The sequence below is a fragment of the Puntigrus tetrazona genome, unplaced genomic scaffold (genome assembly GCF_018831695.1).
Source record: "Puntigrus tetrazona isolate hp1 unplaced genomic scaffold, ASM1883169v1 S000000148, whole genome shotgun sequence".
Taxonomy (NCBI): domain Eukaryota; kingdom Metazoa; phylum Chordata; class Actinopteri; order Cypriniformes; family Cyprinidae; genus Puntigrus; species Puntigrus tetrazona.
The window spans coordinates 2,742,633-2,765,000 of record NW_025047824.1 but is presented as its reverse complement, the minus strand read 5'-3'; the positions used below and the strand labels follow the sequence as shown (position 1 = coordinate 2,765,000).

The 22,368-nt window shown below is 37.6% G+C and overlaps 1 protein-coding gene across 4 annotated transcripts in view; it reads right to left on the bottom strand.

The window, feature by feature from the left end:
* Positions 1 to 1,738: 1,738 nt before the first annotated feature.
* The window catches only part of LOC122332704 (cadherin-11), a 63,107-nt gene continuing 42,477 nt past the window's right edge, over positions 1,739 to 22,368 (bottom strand). For all 4 annotated transcript variants that reach the window (XM_043230077.1, XM_043230076.1, XM_043230079.1 and 1 more), the window contains exons 6-14: positions 17,740 to 17,921; positions 14,028 to 14,284; positions 12,691 to 12,827; positions 11,927 to 12,048; positions 10,309 to 10,426; positions 8,654 to 8,980; positions 6,262 to 6,466; positions 4,020 to 4,386; positions 1,739 to 3,120 (exon numbers count right to left, since the gene is read on the bottom strand). In XM_043230077.1, the coding sequence (XP_043086012.1) occupies positions 2,215 to 3,120; positions 4,020 to 4,386; positions 6,262 to 6,466; positions 8,654 to 8,980; positions 10,309 to 10,426; positions 11,927 to 12,048; positions 12,691 to 12,827; positions 14,028 to 14,284; positions 17,740 to 17,921 (2,621 nt within the window). In that variant the 3' untranslated portion in view covers positions 1,739 to 2,214. The remainder of the gene's footprint in view (positions 3,121 to 4,019; positions 4,387 to 6,261; positions 6,467 to 8,653; positions 8,981 to 10,308; positions 10,427 to 11,926; positions 12,049 to 12,690; positions 12,828 to 14,027; positions 14,285 to 17,739; positions 17,922 to 22,368) is intronic.

Sequence of the window (22,368 nt, the reverse complement as noted above, 5' to 3'; positions counted from 1 at the left end):
ATATATTTGTAGCTTTAGCCGACAATGCACTGTTTTGGTCAAAATTATCGATTTTTCTTTTATGCCAAAAATCATTAGGATATTGAGTAAAGATCATGTTCCATGAAGATATTTTGTAAGTGTCCTACCAAAAAAAAAAAATCAAAACTTCATCTTCGGTAAGTAATATAGGTTTGCTAAGAACTTCATTTGAACTTCAACTTTCTCGATATATTGATTTTTTTTTTTTTTTTTTTTTTTTTTTTTTTTTTTTTGCACCCTCAGATTCCAGATTTTGAAACAGTTGTATTTCAGCCAAATATGATCCTATCCTAACAAACCATACATCAATGGGAAGCTTGTTTATTCAAATTTCACATGATGTATACATCTTCATTTTAAAAAACTGACCCTTATTGCTGGTTTTGTGAGAGAGAGTCACATATAGTGCATTTTGTCGCAAACGTCCATTTAATGGAAAAGCGAATATTTAATTTGCGCTTTACTGAAGAAAATGAGTCATATGTACATCGGTCCGTGAATCCACATTTACCAAAGTTCACTGTACACCATTTATTGAACATCAGATGACGGTCAGTTTGACAAGAGGTCGTACAACACGTTGGAAATCTCAGGATCTTTCGGCTGTGGTTTTACAGTAGGATTGAATTCAACGTTTACATAAACAGATTCAGATATACATAAACCCTCTGGTCCAAAAGGCTTGTCAGTTCTCCAATGATATTTACATCTGTACACGAGAACGCAAACAGCATATACAGGACGAAAAAAACAAAACAAAACTATATGAAACAGGATCACATTCAGTTCAGAAGTTCACCGTCTCAAAATTTCAGTTGCATAGGTCTTCCATAAAAACAAAAAGGGTTAAAGAAGTGAAGCGGTTCAGGAGGTCTAAACCAGGCTAAGCATCCTGACTAGTGAAGAGAGGAAAACCGATCTAAAAACGGACAGAAGTAAGCCATGCGCAAATCATCTTTATGCATCGATGTGTGTGTGTGTGTGTGTGTGTGTGGTTGCAGTGACCTAGTAAAAAAAACTGCCTTTTATCGAATCATTTTAAACAGTTTAGCTTCCTCACTGTCAAAATCCATGCGAGAGAACGTTGCCTTATTAATACACAAGCGTCAATATGAATTCGTCAGCCATTGTACATATTTCATGAGACCTATTTTTCAAACAATGATGCTCGTAAGGGTTGAAATCAATATTTCAGAAATGAGATGTTTCATAACTTTGGCTTGTCATGGCGACGTGAATTATTAAGTGCAAGTGTAACCCTGAAAGAGATGACAGAGACACGTGCTGATAATATGTGTGAGCTTGAACAAGATGAGATTAGAGGTTGTGTAAACTGAAACATTTCTGACATTTATCGAATCATCTTTTAAAATAATTTCTTACCCTTTTTAATCACTAACCCCTCAATAAATAATCTGAACAGAAATGGAGATTTAAGATGCTGTCATCGGAGAGAGAAATGAGATTCCAGGTGTAATGTCTGTAATTAAAATCAAATCAAATATGAAAATTTAGGTAGTAAAATAAAAAAATGAATTACAATATTTTTAAATGTGTATATAAACAAAATATAAATATGTACATGTGTGTGTTTTATTTATATATATATATATATATATATATATATATATATATATATATATATATATATATATAAGCACACATATACAAACTTTTATTTTGTAAAATTGGCAAAATGTCAGAATAAAATAAAACACTAAAATTAAATAAAAGCTGAAAACATAAAAACTAGTTAATTCAGTTAATGTATATTTATTTAAAATTCAAATAAATAATCATTAAATGAACATGAAATTATATAATAGTGTTGAAAACATTTTCGATTTTAAGAAAGCCATGTCTGTCATCTTTTTCTCACTGGTGATCTGATAAGCAAGTTTATCCTGGGTATAAAAGTCTGAGACCGCACTGGAAATCTGAGTGAAAGATTTAGATAAAGATGACATTTGTATTTTACAGCATGAGCACTGTGTGTGTGGCTGGACGACAAATGAACGCGAGTGACTTACATAAGTCTCTCTGCTCCTCTAAAACACTGACATACTGGTTTTTGGCAGGTCCATATAAAATTCTCTTTGTCCAGATTGTGCTCATTGGCTCCTTTCAGCACTTATTGCTTTTGAAAGCTCACGATGTGACATCACATCCTCCCTCATTACTCCCATTTCCTCTTTAGTGCACTGCTTCCAGTTCTTCTGTGTTTTCCTCCTCGGCCCTCTGTGTCTCATTCAAATCAGTTTTTTCATCCTCTTTTCTCGTTTCTGTCTCACTCTTGTCTTCTGTCTTGTTCATTTCCTCCTCCAGATGTTCTTCTTTTAAATGCTCGCCCTGATGTTTTTCGTTATCCTCTTTTTCTTTCGCTCGTTCCCTGAAAATATCAAGCAACCTGTCGAACTTTGGTCCCCACTCCTCAAATCTGTGTTTTTGTCCCTCTGTATCTTTTTCGGCCTCGCTTTCGAGTGAGCTGAGAGACGTGGCCTGTGAGCCGCCCCCCTCCAATCCGTACGTCTGCAGCGAGTCGTATGGCGGCTGCATGGGGTCGAAGGTCACCAGGGCTAGACGGTGCTGCAGGAAATCGCCCATACGGTTTGTCAACGAATCCGCGTTCGCCTTTTCAGAGTTCGCTTGGCCAGCCTTCCCATTCCCCATGCCCCACCCTCTTTCGTAAAGCCCCGCCCCTCCAGGGAGGGGCATCACTAGGTGTGGCACATAGTTCTGCCCGCCCACCCCATATAAGCCCATGAGTCCGGCAGCCTCTGGGTAAAGAAGTGTCGTCCCGGTCAAAGGCATCCCTCTGCCGCCTCTCAGCAAAGTACCTTCCATGGTTCTGAACGGCATCTCCGTTGTGCCCAGGCTGGTTGAGCTCTGGCTGGTGCTGATGAGAGGAATGTCCCCGTTCTTGTCCAAAGCCGAGGTGGGAGTGGAGTCGTCTGTGGTGATGGTGGAAATGGAGGCTCGTGTGGTCAAGCTGTGAGCGGACGCCTCGGGTTTATGGCTCACAGAAGTGCTGGAGGCCTCTGAGCAGGAACCGCTTTGACTGGAGCTCTTCACGAATAGAACCTGGTCCGAATGCACAGACTGAGAAAGAAAACAACAGAAACGTGATCAGGCCAATCTCTCGTGCTCACCAAGGCTGCATTTATTTAATCAAAAATACAGTAATATTGTGAAATATATATTGTGAACTGTTTTCTGTTTGAATATATTTTAACATGCATTCATTTCAGCATCATTACTCCAGTCTTCGGTGTCACACGATCCTTCAGAAATCAATTTAATATGCTGGTTTGATGCTTATGAAACATTTATTATTAAACATTGGTACCGCCTAATATGTTTGTGGATATTTTTTGTCGATATTTATTTCGGGATTCTCTGATATTTGAGATAGAAATCTTCCGTAACATTATAAATGTCTTTACTGTCTCAGACAATATAAATATTTTAACACAACAAAGATTTAAAAATCAGATGATAAGAGAGCAAATATTTTCTTATTAATTTCCTCTGCAGCAATTAAAACTAAATATATTAAATTAAGGCCTTTTTAATAAAGTCCTAACTCAATCAACCAGCTCCGAGATGAATCACAACATTGAAAATTGCTTATCAAGAAGCATGTGCACATCAGTGCGCATGAAGTAAATAAATAAATAGATTTTTAGCTATTTATTATAACTACAAAACAACATATTTTATGGCTAGTGCAAACTGATAGGAAACTGACTCACTACTGGCCACTCGTGAGCTCTGGTACAATATTAATGTACATTTTAGCAACAGCAGCCTCTTTGATTGTTGGATCTTTGGTGGAAATTAAGTTGAAATCACACTGTTTTTGTTTCCAAAAGAAGCACATCGCTAACCAACTTCAGGGGTCGTAGTAGGTCTGTATAGACAAGTTTATAAATTATTATTTTTATTGTTTGCCTAGAATATAGGATTGTAATGTGAATAGTTTGTACCAGGAAGGATACCTGATCTTGGCTGAGTGTGTGGCTCTCAGAGATGACCTCACTTCCTGTCTCGCTCTCTTTCGGAATGCTGTCGGTGGATCCGTCTTCTCTTTTATGTCCTGATCCACCACTGCTCATGCCGATAAATGCAGAACCAGATTCTAAAGGGCCGCCGGCCTGGCCTTGGTTGTCAGGAAGAACGTACGCCAGTTTGGCGAGATCCAGCCTGGAGTTGAATGGGGCGAGTCTGTTTCTAGAAGCTGGAAGGGTCTGGATACTGTAGCAGTACCGTCCGTAGAGGGGTGCAGAGACGGGACGGCGCGGGTCCAAACCCAGACTCTGACTCCAACTGAACGTTCTGATGCTGTCCAGGTTATCCTGAGAATACCTGTTATAATAAAACATTAATTGGGAAACCAAATTGCATGAATTAGTTTAATGGTGTAGAAGTATTATTTCAGCCACATGAGGGAAAAAAAATCATGCTGATTTATTACTTTTTGCCAAAATGTTCACTTTTATCTCACAATTATGATTTTATGCTGATTTGGTGTTTATGAAACATGTATTATCAATGTCGAAAACAAATATGCAGCTTAATATTTTTTGTGGAAACTGATATCTCATAAATATGACTTTGTATTTCTAATGTCTTGAAAATTGTTCATTGCGTATCTCATCTGTTATTACTTTTTTTTCTTAAGCAAATCACCATTTCAACTTTTACCTCATAATTATAACTTAATATCTCAATTTTGACATCTTCATAACTATAACTGTCAAAATGTCAGTATGTTTTAGCAACTTTTTAGAATTTCTCATAATTTGCAAATATTTTGTGTGTGTGTGTGTGTGTGTGTGTGTGTGTGTGTGTGTGTGTGTGTGAAAAGGGATCCCCTGGTGTTTTTAGCTGTAATAGACATTTTTAGCTGTAATTGAAACCCATGAAAGATGTATGTTATGTAAAAAAGAATCGACAACCGTTTATGGACTAAGGGGGGGCTCCATTATTTTTCATGTGCGCATTAACATTACATTACACACAAAGTAAAAGTAAAAAATTTCAGAAAGTAAAATTGATAAGATACCATATTGTGTCATTTTTGGTTGTAATTTACAGTCGAAGAGCAACAAGAGAAGCGATGTATGACTTTCCTAACCATTTTCCTAGCGATTAAAGTCGGACAAAATAATGGGAGGATGCGTGTAGACAAATAAAACTTCCTAAAGACCGTTTCTTTGTCCTCTCCACATTAGCTCTTTGCCTTTGACTCTTTTAGTAGACCACAGCTTCCGAAAGATCTTACAAACAGCTGAGACAAGAAATACTATGCCATCCCGTTAGGATATAAACATGCCCACGCTTATTTTTACGTCATGGCTGCTGGAGGAGTTTCTTAGCGCGGATTTCCCTCAATATCCAGGGCATTTAAAAAAAAAAAAAAATGATGGTACGGAAGTTGGTTTAAGCCTATGCTTATATCCATCGCATTATACAAGCTCTTTTGCAACCATTTTACGTCATCAGAATAACAGAATAAATATTTCAGTACGGGACATCATTTACGTTCTGTTAAGCCATATAAGTCTTAATACCCAAGGTTCCCTTTAAAAGAAAACCACATTCCTTGCAACTTTTGCACCAAAACCAGATACATCTGATATTTTTACGATACCAAAAAAGCTGTTTGATTAAAAGATTTGTTGTTCTCCCAGTGGAAACTCCCAATGCAACTATTCAAAAACTGACGGTTGTATTTAAAAATAGTTGCTTGTGAAGTATTTCACCAACCTGCCCAGGAGTATTACAACGACATCAAATAGGAATATGATGGATAGAGGACTAGAACCGAGTGGGTTTGAACGGCATAAATATTAACTAGATGAACTTTGCACTGAAACAGCTGTCAGATTTGCATTGTAAAGCCTCATTAAACCACACACACTCCTGAGTACAGAGCCCTCATTAATCAGATATACATTTAACTTCATTCAGAGTGACTGAATACGTTCAGAGTAACCAGAGATTCGAGATGAAGATACACCAGTTTGTGTTCGCAGTGAATGTCAGCTTATATTTAAGCTGAATGATTCACATGGGCTATTAATATTATATGGCATTTTCTAAGCCAAATGTCAAGAAATGACATGTGATTTAAAAGATCAGATAGTGCCAGCAATGAATCTGGGAGATTGAAATGATAAAATGAGATGTCTATTTATGTGAACGTCAAAGTCATCGCAAACACACAAACACACTCACATATTCTTGCTGTCCTGAAGCCGCTGCGCCCTGCGCATGCTCTGGGGGGCGCTCTTCAGGGTCGCGATATCGAAAGCGGCCGTGTCCGCCTCGCCGCCGCCCTCGTCGTCGTACGTGATGATGTTCTCCCTGATCTCATCATCCTCCACAGGAGACTGAGTGTCACGTTTCTGCCTTCGCAACGACAGCGAGAGCGCCGCCACCACTACCAAACAAAAGACGGCGAGAGAAAATGAAAGAAAGTTAATGCCACTTTTCGTGAATAGGGTACCAAAATAGACCGTTACTTGTTTTTCAGTTAATAATAAGTGAAAGAGGTGCATAACCTTCAGAAATTGTTTAAAAAGTCAACTTTTGGCTGTTTGATGTGTATAAAACTATCTATTTCTTGTGTAAGACTGACTTTATATTAGATAGCAGTTAATTGGTTTTCCCTATGAAAAAAATGTCAACTTGGGACGTCTCTTTCAATTTTTATGCATAAAAGACTGCTATCTAGAAAAACACTAGCTCAATGGAAATTATCCAAAAACCAGTTTCTTATTAACTATTTTTCATTAGGGCCCAAGCGTTTACGGTGCACTGCAAAAAAAATATTTCTACGCAAAGTTCAACGTTTTGCCATGGAAAAATACGTTTTTGTATCTCAACCATAAAACGTCCGATCTGCCCCAAACTTCACACATTCGAAAAGTGTCCAGGCCTCAACGCGTCTAAACGCCATTATAATCATAGCGCCACCTGCTGGCAACAGACAATTACTTACAAACTTAAACATGCAATGTCCAATCCGAACCCAGCTTTATGTTCGATAATCTAAAGACAACTAAAGGCCAATATTCAGTTAGAACCATAGCGCCACCTGTTGACGACAGGAAATATAATGCTCTACACTAACTCTTACATGCAATGTTCAATCTGCATGAACGTCTGAGTTTGAAGTGATGGCCTGAAGAAACCTATATGCCAATATTCACTTATAGTGAGAGCGCCACCAGCTGGCAGCAGGAAGTTTAACACATATAAATGAGTTTGATATAGTCCTCCAATATTCACCTCTTTAAATGCATATTGCTCACTGTTTCCTGGCTTTCTAAAGTAACTAGAAGGAGTTGAAACCATGTGCGAGGACCCTTTCAACACTGCTTGCAGCTTTCGTTTTTAAATCAATATTTCTTTAATAATTAGCTGAATGAGTTTTTTTCTGTATTGTTCTTAATAAACAATACTGAATAAACCTTACTTTAACCTTTAACCGTAAAAGAAAAACTAGTATAACACCTGTCCGTTTTTAAATAGCTCTAATAAAAATGAGTGAAGAAATAAATGTAAAGATATTTGGAAAAAAGTCTTTAAATGGTGGTAAACATGGCAAGCACTTTTAACACTTTACTGCAATGGAAAATGGTCCAAATGTTTCTTTAAAGTGATTTAGAAACTCCTTTAACTAAATTAATATTTCTTTACCTAATCTGAAAAAAAGTAGTGAATCCCCACTGTTAATTTTTTCAGGGTTGTCTGAAAAGAAAAGAAAATACGATTTATAATTGCGTTGCTTTTGCAGAAACGCAATTATATCACGGTAAATACTTTAAAGAACTGTAATAATATAACTAAGGCCAATATCTATCAAATTCCCAGCGAGAGGACACATTAGTGCACTTCCAATTTCAGGCAATTTGTTTTCCATTATGATACAGAGTTGACATATTTTCGTCATTTTCTGTAAAGCCATGTTAGAGAAATTGAACGAGTTAACAACATCTAATTTAAGATGCAGAAAGGTTGTTTGTGGGGGGATTTTAGCGGGCGCCCGTGAAAGGGTGACTTCAAAAAGGAAGTGCGGCTTTAAAACGGTAAATATATGTTTGCTTTAAAAAAGACCCTTTTGCAGTATGCGCAGGTGAAACAGTGAGGGAAATTATATATTGTCATATGGCTACACCAGAAGACCCCAAAGTGTATATTTATAGAAAAAGCCTGTTCCACCTCTCACCGACTTGTTTAGTAAAGTCTGGGTGTTCAATGTCATTTGGGGAAGCTTGAGGGTGGCTTGTTCCGCAATCTCAAAACGCCATACGATGCCCTCAGCTCTCATCGAATGTTGTTTGTTATGAGTGACTTATATACCCAAACGCGTTCATTAGCAAACCCAACTGACAAACGGAGGAGGAACGACGAGGCAGGTCGACGGAAAGTTTGGACGACCCAAAAAAAAAAAAAAACACACACATATACGGAAGAAAAGCTGCAATTTGAAGACACGCCAGGAGGCAATGGAGGACGAAGACGAGGAGTGATGGACGCATGTAGCAACAACACATCATTAAACCAGCCGGGCACAGAGGCGGATCACAAAACCTGACGAAACGGCCTGAAAACCAGAACTGACCCAGCAGAGTGGACGCGCAGGCCAGGATGGCCAGCATGGCGGCGGAGCTGACGCCCAGCAGCGGGGAGTTTGACGGTAAAGGCAAGCACGCCGTCTGCCTCTCCCAGTCCGGCACAGGCGCTTTATCCTTCTCGTCCGTTTGTTGTTTTCGTTCTTCCGCCCACATGCCTCCGTTTTGGCACGGACACACCGTAACCGTAATCGTTCCTGTGCTGCTGAGGTCTGACGCACCGTCACGGAGCATTATGGGTATTTTTAGAGTAGGTAAAGAGGAAGAGCGAGGAAGAGCCTTCAGGGACGACAGGAGCACCAGACTCGCCGTGTGGTCTGAAAACAAAAGAGATTAATTACATAAAAAAAAGCCATCAGTTATGTCACACGTGATTATTTATAAAACATTTATTAAGCAATTAAATGTGGTTTATATTTTATAGTGAGAGACACGTATTAAATATTATTAAATAATTAACACTTATAACAAAAAAGATATGTATATTATATATAACATAAAAAGCAATAATAATAATTTTATAAATATAATGATAAAATCTTTACAAACGCACACATATACAGAAATTTGTATAGCTTATATTCATAAAACTAATAAAATATATAATATTAATTTAATATGTAATAAATATGTATATGTTCTAATATAACAAACAGTAATATAACAATAATATAAAAAGTAATAATCATAATGCTATAAATATCATAAAATTTATACACAATCATTTATATAGCTTACATTTATAACAATAATATAATTAATACAAATATGAATAATATAAGACATATAATAATAAAAAAAAAAATAAATTATATATATATATATATATATATATATATATATATATATATATATATATATATATATATATATATATATATAAAGAGATTATTTGCAAAGACATAACTTTAGTTTTTTCAAAGATTGTTATGATGTTTTATTTTGTTAGTTAGCTGTATTTTTTTATCAGAATAATCCAGCTGCAGTATGGAATTGACAATTATCTAAAATTGTGTTTGTATGTTCTTCATAATATAATAATGATACATGTTTAATGTAATATTTAATAAATATAATTATAAAAATATGAAAAATTAAACATAAATATAAAATTAAAATATGGTAACATAAAAAAGATACAACAAAAATGTGTACGTTTGTATGTTCTTCGTAATGTAATAATGATACATGTGTAAATGTAATATTTCATAAATATAAATTATTATAAAAATTGCATTTTTATAAAATACAATAATAATACATTTCTAAATTATAATTGTAAAATAAATTATATAAAATATATAAACATCATCTTTACTCAATACTTTCTACTGCAAAAATAACAGCGTGTGGGTTCAGTCAGACATGAATGATGAATAAATTTTAATTTTGGGGTGAGCCATTTCTTAAAGCGAATTAGAAATCAGCAGTTTGAAGCGGCGAACAGGACAAATGAGCGAAATGAAAGAAAGGACCGCCGGAGCACAGAGACGGGAGTTTGCCGTGTTCACCGGAGTAGAATGTGACAAAAAAGATAAATGGATGAGCGTAATGAAGGAGGATATATGTCTGGACAGAGACCGGGAGGGAGATGAGGAAAACCGATGGGGAAGAAAAGACGGATGGATGACAGAAGCGAGCGCACCTCCCCGCTCTCTGATGGAGAAGTTGAGCGCGCCGCTGGACTCTGCGGGAACGCTGAAGTGGATGGGAGAGTTGGAGCCGCTTCGGTCTTTATCCGTCGCCCGAATCACCTGCACCACCTGAAAAGCGAATAAACAAAGAGCGATGTGGTGATTTGCGCAAATGAGAGCGTTTTCTGCTGTTGAACGGATGGAGGATTAGCGGCCTGACGCGCCACGTCGTGTTCGGGGCTGACTCACCGAGCGCTGCGTCGATAACTATATCAGTCGCTTATAGAAATCCGCTTTTCTGAAACGCCTTTGGTGAGCAAATCTCTTTACAGCGTGGCGCGCGGAGTCGCTTTTCGCTCAGAAGGGTAGAAAAAAAAGATCGGTCGGGCCGATCGTTGTTGTGAGGGAGGCACGGGCAGGGTGAACAGAAACAGGTGATGGGATTTATTTAGTATTAATAATTCTGCTTATATGGCTACTTGCCGCATAAATAATCAATGGACATGCAACCGTGACGTGAAAGTAAATGATTTTAATATGCGACAGCTATTGTAGGAAATCAGTTGCCTGGAGCTGCGTTTAATTATGCAATAACACTTTATTGCGGAATGCCGCTATTGACCAATCAGAAGTAAGCATTTCAGATTTGTTTATTCCTGATGAACTGTTTATTATTGAACACCGGTGTCTTTTATTAAATTGCTTTCGCCAAAATGACAAGAGACAACATGCATTAGTAATTTTACTGTGGGGTGTTGTTAAGCGCACAAACCAATTTGCAATAAATTATAATAATTATTATTAATAATATACGCAAATACTCAAAAGGTATTATTTTAATTATTTTTTTTTGAATTTTAGATTTAATATTTAATTGTTTAATTTTACATGTTTTTTTTATTTTAATATATTAATACAGAATTCTGCTCTTATGCTATTGTATTCCATAAAAATAGTTTACTCCAGTTTATTGAACACTTGTGTCTTATATTAAATTGCTTTTGCCAATCTGACAAGACAATTATTGACATGAGCGGAATTTTTACTGAATTGTTTTACTTTAATATTTTAATGCGCGAAGTTGCCATTGACCAATCAGAATCAAGCATCTCATTTATATTACTTGAAGAATGGTTTATTCGGTTTATTCAACACTAGTGTTTTTACTTTTTTAAACAACAGCAATAATAATAATAATAATAATACAAGCAATTAAATAATTAATCAGTGCTATTTATTTTATTTAATTTTGTTTAATTTTATTTATTTTTATTTATTAATTTATTTATTTCAGCTAAACCCAACACAAACTGCACATAAATTATTTCTTTGTTTTAACCAATAGACAAAATTAAACGAGGTACATTGCAGTTTTTTGTTTTATTTTACTTAAATTGAAAATTTGTATATTTATTTTATTTTAATTTATTTGATACTTTTTAATACATTTTTATACATTTTATACATTTACATTTTTTGAGTGTATATTTTTCCCAAAATAAACCGCAAGTAATTTCTGTCTGGTTTTGTTCCATTGTGCTTGCTCCTTGACCTCTTTTAAAGCGGACCGCATTTCATTATTCACAGACTCTTTCCACTGCAGGCTTTAAAGGGTCAGAGACCACCGACCTGTCCAGCAGCGCTAGAGTCACAAACGGCCGGGTTGTATTGTCGGTCCAGCTCGGGGGCGTTGTCATTGAGGTCCAGCGTCTCTATGGCAACCGCTACTCTGGTGACTTGGTTGGGGCTGTCTAAGAAACAGAAAACAGCATGACGGGATATAAATATATATAAATGAAAAGCACAGAAAGTTAGAAATCAAAAGCTTTTAAGCCGCAAGTAGGTCAGCTAAATATTACTGACCATGAAACAGAAGTTAACTCCAATCTGTCTCTTTACTGTTCTCCATACGCTCTTTGCTCTTTTGGGACATAACGTTACATCACGAGCAGAAGTGGCCCGAACGTCATCTGATGTTCATGACATTACATAAAGCCATAACAGAAGCACACTTATCGCACTCGGAGCGTGTGTCTAATATGAAAGTAATTACTGAATATAAGCTGAACAAATCCACTAAAGACTCAGAGTGACTTCTGAGGATGCAAGATAGTGTTTTACGAAGGCCAACGGGAAGCACAAACGGGCGACCTTGAGCTGGGGTGGACCGGACTCAAAAGCAATTCCACTTTTCATTCTACAGCATTATCCCTTTCTCCTCCACTTCTGTCTGCGCTTGTCTCTGCCACGAGCTTTCATGTCCGCGGCCGCCACAGAAGTAATAGCCTTCCTGTGGGCCGATTACACGCTGCTACCTGTGTGAAATTGTCAGGCGCTCAGAATTGACGCAATGTGCCTTTAAGAGCGGCGGCGGTGCAGAGGAGTTCTGGTACCTCTCTGTGTGGCGATGACGGTAATGTTATGCCATTGCTCCTGTTCCCGATCCAATTCCACAGTGGTAGTGATGAGGCCATTGTCGGAGGCGATACGGAACAGCGCCTCGGGGTCCGACTCGGGATCAATTGAGTACCTGAGAAGAAATGGACAAGAATAAAAGAAGGAGGGCAGACAGATTAGAAGATATAAAGGATCCAGTGCATCAATAAGCCAGCTGAACAAGTGAAACGGAGCAGGTTAAGTGAAAGCAGCCCACATGCTTCCTCTGGCAGAGAGAAACATGATGCAATAGGAGTTTTTTTTAACTAATAATATAAAAACTGTATGTGCTGTGTGGGTAAAACTCACAAAAACCTGTCAAGCCAATATATATATATATATACACATACACATACACATAAACATACACATACAGACACACACACACACACACACACACACACACACACACACACTCTTTAGTGTGGCATTATCTTTCCGAAATCATTTTAAAATGCTGATGTGCTGCTTAAAAACATTTAAAATGATTTTTGGACACTGTGATAAATTTATTTCAGTATTCTTTAAGGAATAAGAAGTAAAAAAAAAAAAAGTATTTATTGTAAATAGAAGGTTCAGGTTTTTTTAAGAAATAACTATAATTTAATCCAGCAAGGATGTTAAATTTATTATGCGTATTACATTATTACACCCTTATTTTTGACAAAATTACATCTTAACTGGAAATAATGCACAATAAAATATCCTCTTTTAAATTATGTTCTTCTTTGTACACGTTTCATATTTTATCTCAAGCTCTTTACTAATGCCTTTGTAGTCAGAATATATAAAATTAACAAACATAGATACGGCTCTTTATTTAGATTGCGTTTTAAATGAATACATTGTTTAATATAAATAATATATATATATATATATATATATATATATATATATATATATATATATATATATATATGTGTATATGACAGCACAAATAAATTATAAGGACATGCTAAAAAGTTTCCAAAATGTAATTTCTTTCACATAAAAGTAACTGAAGAACAAATACTACTCACACATAGTGGTATTTGCTTAATATGTTATGCTGATACATTTTAATTGAAAACATGACAGTATTACAGAAATTGGATCTAAGCATCAACATTAAAAAATAATGAAAAATAAATAATACATTACCTAAAAGGTAAAAGAACTACTTTTCTGTATACAAAATACTTTTGCATTGATTTTGGAGTGACCAGTGTATACTTGTGAGATTTATCCATACATGCAATAAATGACAAGATAAAAGCAAGTCAACAAGGTAAAAAGGCGAATAGGTAGTGTTTACTTGATGTTGTTACTGAGGCCTGTATCCGGGTCCACAGCAGCCACTCTTCCCACCACGCACGCCGGAGGGCAGTTTTCCGTCACATCCAGCCGGTATCGTGAACGGGAGAACTTCGGCGGCTCGTCTGCGTTCAGAACCGTGATGCGCACCATTGCCCGGTCTTTAAACGGGCCTCGTCTGAGGAACCGCGAATCCACGTTTGGGTTTTGCACCTCCACTGCGAGCGAGTAGGTGCTTCGCCTCTCATAGTCCACAGCCTGGCGTTCAAGATAAAAAAACACTTTCTCGTGAAACATTACTTTATTGAAACTCGCATACACCAGCATTCGTTTTACTGTGTTTTGGCACCAGGAAGGCGCTCTAAAATATCTTTTCATTTTAGTGAGATGCTGAAACTCCCACGTTCACTCCTTTTTCATCTCTGCACCTCAGTAGATTACAAAAAAAAAAAAACCCATATAAAGTGTCAAAAAAAGCAATGTGTCTGGGTTTCGGCTCTTCATAACTTAAACGACTGCAGGGCTTGCTCTGCTGGTATTAAGACGGAAGAAAGTCATGGATGTGGTAATATTAACATCCATAACCGCTTCAGAACTGTATCGAGGGTTGTGGATGCACTTCTGACTCTGGACACGATGAGATTGGAGGACCGTAGGTGTCCACAATTAAAGTGTCACAAGATGCAAGCGATGTAAAATAACAGCACCGATATCATGAGCTTGTCGAGAAAGCAAACGGGGTCTGTTTTTTCATGTCATGTTGATTTTAAGGAAGGCGTCGGGAGTGACATGAGCGCGTACGGTATGAACAACCGTATTTATATAACATACAGAGAATGTAAAGGTGCAGTAGCGAACGCTTCTGGCTACTGATGCTCAATTTCATGCGTTGCCGCATTTCAAAATGTGTGCTTGCAATGCGTTTGCCAAGAATTCATAGCTGCATTTGCGTGTGTGTGTAGTTTTTGAAAAATAGAGCTGCAAAACTAAATAACAATAAAAACATATTAGTTGGTCAGAGACAGATAGATCGATGGATAGATAGATGGGTACAGAAAATTAGAGAGAGACAGACAGACAGACAGATAAAAACATAGATATATAGATAGATAGATAGATAGATAGATAGATACAGACAGATAGATAGACACAGGCAGACTGATAGAGACAGATAGGTAGATAGATAGATACAGAGGGATAGATAGACACAGGTTGACTGATAGAGACAGACAGATAGATATAGACAGACAGATAGATAGATAGACAGACAGACAGACTGATAAATACAGATAGGTAGATAGATACAGACAGGTAGATAGACAGACAGACAGACGGATAGACAGACAGATCAATATATAGACAGATACAGATAGATAGATAGATAGATAGATAGATAGATAGATAGATAGATAGATAGATAGATAGTACAGTTGGACTTGAGGAAAAAAATGCTGTAAAGTGTATAATGGAGTACTTTAAGGCCTGCAGAAGTGGTGTTCAGTGGAGCTGTGGGCATTCAGCAGCACTCAGTGCCAGTAACACATGAAAAGCTCTGTCACTTGAACTATAGCCATGTGTTAATCAACATCTCCATGCGCTTTCTCTCCCTTGTTACTCAGCGGCATTAGTCTCCCTGTGCTCTTCCTCTGTCTAATTTGCTTTTCGTATTCACTCTTTACCCCTCCTCCCCCCATGTCTCTGACTCATCTCATTCCTCGCAACCTTCTCTTTCCTGTTTTCTTTTTATACACGTCTCTCCTTGTTCTGTTTGTTCTGTCTGTGTCTTTAACTAGCGCACACACATACACACACACACACACACACGCACACCTGTCATTGAAGTACTGAGCTGAATGGATGGATAAAGATCTCTCTCTCACTCACGCACAGACACATGCATATCTGTATTTATGAGCACTTATCAGGGTAGAAAATAGCTTGCGATTCATTTTCCAGTTTGCTTATTTTGATTCGTCTAAAAGGTGGAATCTTTTTTCTTTTCAATTAGTTACATGTGACTTACCATCACACAAAGTCCTTTTATTTGAAATGCACATTTGTTTAAGTCCCTGCAAAGTTTGTATTTAAATAGCGGCTGCCTGTGTGCGCTGTGATGAGGTCTCTCCGGGGGCCGCAGGTTAAATTCTCTTTCCGCCGGCACTAATATGCATGTTCGCTGGCAGACGTTTGCTCTGCAGATTATCCTCATTTACATTTGAACTCAGAGTCAATTTAACTCATTTGCGATTCATTCTGCTGAAACTTCTTTCTTTGTTATTGCTTTGCTTTTTACTTTGCCCTTTTGCTATTCTGAATAAATACAATGTAAATACACCTAAAGTGTTTTACTTCTGAAGGGAAATATAAGTCGTGCTTGCCGGTGCGTTACCACAATGCTGAGGTGTTGTTGGTGGTTCCCAGGTTGTTGCTACGCAGCGCCGTAAGCCTTTAAAGTGTTTTTGGCATGTTGTCATGGGGTTACTAGGTTAGTTATTCTTAGTTCACTGCCTTGCTAGGGTGTTGCTGTGTGGTTGCTAGAGTATTCTGGATGTTTTCTAGGGCATTACTGGGTGGTTGCTAGGGTGTTTTTAATGTGTTGCTATGCAGGGTAGTTGTCAGGGTGTTACTAAGGTTTTTGCATAGTTACTCAATAGCCACACTCAAAAGAGTCCAGACCTCAATCTATTGGTTTTCTAACACCAGAAATTTGCCTCATGCAACGTTAGGGTTGCTAAGTGTTCCTATGCAGTTGTTAAGGTGCACAGACTGTTTAGCCCATAGCTATGTGGTTGCCAAGGTGTTGCTTTGTGCTCACAAAAGTCCTTTTAGAGTATTTTCAGTGCATTTCCAGGGTGTTGCTTTGTGGCTGCTAGACTAATCTGGTCTGATCTAAGTGTTTACTACGGCATTTTTAAGTGGTTGCTAGGTTGTTTTTAAGTGTTTTCAATTTGTGATTATGCTGTTACTAAAAGGTAAGGGGGTTCTAGCTGTTTTTAGGTGGCTGCGGTTATGGTTATGCGGTTAATTTTTGTTGATATGCGGTTGTTTCTATGAAATTTTTAGTGCATTATGGTGTTGCCAAGGTGTTGCTATGCGGTTGCTAGGGTGTTCTGAGTGCTTAATGTGTCGCTATGGTTACTGTTTAAAAGCAACACATCACTAAAAATACATAAAATTAAAAACTAAAAAGAATTCTACATAAAATCAAAGAAGTATATAAAAAAAACCTAGAATGGAACATACACATGCAACTAAAATAACATCAGCTATTATGCAGTTGTTAGTTTTATATCTTTTCTAATGCTGCATATTTGCTGCATTCGTCCTTTGAGACTAATGTCATTTTGCAAGTAATGAAATCGAATTTATTCATTTAGACCTTCAATGTAATCCATATGTGGTGCGGCTACATTGGTTGCCATAGTAATGAAAGCATCGATATTAGGTTTAACAACATAAAAGAATGTCTGTATAGACAAATAATACAAAAAAACTGGAAGGTGCCTATTATTTCTGCTTATATGCATATTCATATAGTATATGCTGTGTCTGAACCCACTCACTTATTCACTACTTATGTGTTTTTTTACTGTTAAGACAAACGACTGAACAGTTTTGACTCAGATACAGCATAAAATTGGATTTGCTTCTGATTTGGGAACGTATGGAAGAAAACAACATTACTGTAGGTATTTCCATTTCTCTACTCCCACCTTGTTTAACAAAATCACAGCCTCCTGGTTCAATCCAGTTATGTTGAAGGTGTCCCCTGCCTCTCCGTCCACGATCATAAAATCCATCCGCGCGTTTTCACCCAGGTCTGCGTCTGTTGCCGACAGACGACCGATCTCCACCCCGGGGATGGCCAATTCAGAGACCGAAAATGACCACATACCTGCAGGAAACAAAGATGGTGCATAAAAATAATCAGGCGAAAACACTAAAATTAGAATATCATCATTAATCTCATTACATGCGTGAGGCATTCATACGAACCCCCTAAAGCCATCTCGAATCAGTCTGACCTCCATCCTAAACTAGACTTGAAACAAACAAACACCGCAAAGGAAGCCACGTCTTGCCTTTTGTTCTCATAGACAGTTTTTATGCAGTTATAAGACAGTTTAATAACTGGCTCTTCTGTCTTTGTGTGCGGCAGCTATATCGCGGGCCAAAAATAAAACTCTAAAAAGAGAAAACCTGCCTCAGTCTGTTTAAACCTAATTAGAGACAGCAAATAACGCAGGCAATCTACTGCGTTCCATAAGAGAATGAAAAGTGTTTCTCATCTCACACGAGAGACATGCATCAGATCTTATACCATGATCAATCACCAAAACAAAAACAAATGTGTTTTGCTAAAGAGTTCTGAGTGGTTCTCGGTTAACTTTTATGCGGTTTCTAAGGTGTTTTGGGTGGTTGCTTACTGGATCAAGCCGAAAGAGTGATATTCTGGCCCATCTGCTGCAATGTAAGTCTATGATTTTTTTGTTCATACGTTGTATCAACTGTAAAGCACGTTTTAATGCCTTCAAAAGTAACAGCCCAACTGTCCTAAAACAAAGCATGGGATTTGAGGAATCATTCACGTTTGTACCACAAACAAGACAGGTACTAAGTGACTAATTTTAAATATATTTATTATATATAAAAATCTATTTATTACGATGGATACGATATGATGGTCAGATGGAAGAATGAAAAGATAAACAGAATGATAGATAGAATTTCTAAAGTTTTATAAACAGAATGTCACTACAATATTTGCTACAGAAACACTAATAATGGATGGATGGATGGATGGATGGATGGATGAACACACAAATGAATAAACAGAATCAGATAGATAGATAGATAGATAGATAGATAGATAGATAGATAGATAGATAGATAGACGGATGAACACACAAATGGATAAACAGAATCAGACGGAAGAATGGATGATGGATGGATGGACAGATGAACACACAAATGGATAAACAGTCAGATAGATAGATAGATAGATAGATAGATAGATAGATAGATAGATAGATAGATAGATAGATAGATAGATAGATAGACGGATGAACACATAAATGGATAAACATAATCAGATGGAAGGATGGATGATAGATGCATGGACGGATGGACACAAATGGATAAACAGAGACAGATAGATAGATAGATAGATAGATAGATAGATAGATAGATAGATAGATAGATAGATAGATAGATAGATAGATAGATAGATAGATAGATAGATAGACGGATGAACACACAAATGGTGGACAGAATCAGACGGAAGAATGGATGATGGATGGATGGACAGATGAACACACAAATGGATAAACAGTCAGATAGATAGATAGATAGATAGATAGATAGATAGATAGATAGATACAATCAGACGGAAGGATGGATGATAGATGGATGGATGGACGGATGAACACACAAATGGATAAACAGAGTCAGATAGATAGATAGATAGATACACAAAACAGACAAATGGATAAATTGAGTCAGACGGAAGGATGGATAGATAGATGTCTGAGGAGCATCAGTATTTGCTGCAAAAACACTAAAGAAAGAGGATGTCAGAGAGACAGAATAAGAAAGATCCAAACAGAGAGTGTGATAGAAATATAAAGCAGGACACTGATGATTCCTTGCTTCTTTTAAGAGCCAAATTTGCTCCAGAACAGAAAATGAATCACGCAAACAACAAAGGCTGAGACAGTGTGATTCACCAGAGGCAGTTTGTGCCAGCTAATAACTCCTAACATTCATTAAAGCTGAGTGCAGCCAAGAGAAGATGATCACAGAAACACACTGTGGGAATACAATATGGCTTCTTTGCACAGTGTATTAACACTGTGTATAATTCAGAGGAGGAGAAAGGGATGAGGAGAGATTAGGGGAGAGATAGAAAGAACAAAAGAGGAAACGGCAGCAGGAGAGCCGGGAAACGAAAGGGAAAAAGAGGCAGAGTGTGAGTGTGTATTCATGTAGGAGGGAGGGAGGGAGAGGGTGGAAGATGTATTGTGTGTCTCCGAGCTGTATTTTTCAGCTGTGATTTTGCTGCGTACTGATGCAGAAAGCTCTGAACTTTAAATGAAATATTAATCGCGTGGATTTTGAAGAGAGGATCTGTAGGGAGGGCTGATGGGAGCCGTGGCACTCTACAGACGGGCCGAAGCCCTCTGAAAGAGACGCAACACAGATTATCATTATCCCTGGCACGGTGATAATAGTCACCAGATTCATCAGCAACATAATCTACTTCATAATTACGATACGCACTACAATACTCTAGTCCTTCTCCGAGGGCCTATGAGAGTCGATCTTCCTAGCGATCGCCGTTAAACAATCGTTGTTGTGTTTGGAATAAATATCACTAATCATTAGCTACGGGTCCCTGCAGCAGTTTTAAATACTCTTTTACCGTTTGAGTGTGCTTTGTAGGGCACATCACTAGATGAAACGCAATAATATTTCACGATTTACAGTGCAATCAGTAATTTGTGTGAAATATTATCATTTAAAATAACCGTTTACTATTTGAATACGTATGCGTGAATATGTGTAATTTATTAACGTCATTACTCCAGTCTTCGTCGTCCCATGATCCTCTTTGTTTAGATTATTAAATCTTGTCTGGGATGAGGGCAAAACAATATCTACGCATTTATAAAGCAGCAACAAATAAGCGATGAATGCGTCTTTGCGTCTTGACCTTCATGTCAAAGTTTACAACAGCAGCAAAAAAGTTAATTTTCATAAAATGTAACATTAAAGTGTCTGAAGCTGTGGAAACGCTCCCACATATGGCAAGGTTAAAGATAAAAGGCCAAACTAGGATTTGCTATCACATATTCGCAGGATAGAAATAAAAAGAACATTTTAAACACTTCTTTTAAAAGTTTACTATAAAATAAAAAGTCTTTATTGGCATCAATGGCTCCACAAAGAGCTTTTTTACAGTGGAAGAAAAGTGTCTTTAGATTATTAAAAGAGAACTGGAAAAATATAAATTAATATTTCATCCCTTGCAGTGAATGGGTGCCGTCAGAATAACACACGAGTCCACATGACTATAATCCATCAAAAGCGAAAAAGCTGAAACAATCCATCAAGACATTTTTTTTTACTTCAATCCATTGCTTCTGGCTTAATAAAAAGTCCAATATATCCGTAATATTGCTTTCTCCAGGGGAAAAGTTGCCTCTCCTGTCTGAATCAGGAGAGAAATAATCAAGCACTGTAAATATAACGAAAACAGTTCTTGGATCTGAGAGGACATCAGAGGAAGCATGATTATAAATTATGCATTTCGACCAGAAGCGACTGTTTTTAAAGTCAAGACGTCTTAACGATAGATTCGCATTTTACAAACACGCAATTTTTCACTTCACAAGATGTTAATTGATGGATTGGAGCGGTGTGGATTAATTTTTGGATTATTGATTTAGCTTTACCAGCTGATTTAGACTCTGACGGCACCCATCCGGTGCAGAGCATCCGTTGGTGAGCAAGTGATGTATTGCTGCGTTATTTCAACTCTGTTTCAACAAATATACAAACACATCTACATCTTGAATGGCCTAAAGGTGAGTAAAAAGTTAATTTTGTTTGAACTATTCCTTTTTAAGAACCGTTCGCTGAAATGTTCTTTGGGGGAAGCCGAAATTATTGCCGTGAAAACCTCTCCTCAAGCCATTATTTTTAAGAGTGTACGCAAATCTAAAAGCTAACAAACACACACTAAAACTTCAATTTCGATTTCACGGGGTCCCCAGGAGGAGAAAAAAAGTCTTCTCTATATCTTTGTTGGTGCAAACAATGCTGCCTGTTTCTTGTTTCTGACTAACGAGGCGGAAAACAAGCAAGCGAGTGGCGCTCCGGAACCAAACCCGGCAATTCCAACAAACACGGGGCATTCTAATCTTTTCTGTAAACTTCAGAAACTTCAGCATTCAAAAACCCGGGAATCGCTCACAAACAAGACAGGAAAACAGTTTGTTGGCGTCTGTGCCTTTTTATCAGCGTGTGGTTTATATGCACTCGACTCAAATTTTTTCCGCCGCTCTTTTAGACCGGTTTCTTCCACATTTGTTGTTTTTTCTTTTTTTTGCAGGTGTTTTGCAGAAGCTCGGTGGAGTCTGAGCAGTTCTGGATGATGATTTATATCGCCCAAATGAGCTGGCTTGTCTAACTCGGAGGGCCATGCCGAGTTACGAGTCCCAGGCTCAGTCCCACACCGACTCACCGGACCTCTCTTGCTCAGAGGTGACTCAATCGGTGCGAACAGCTCCGGGCTTTGTTTACTCACTCACACGCGCATTTATTAAAGCCGACAGATACGG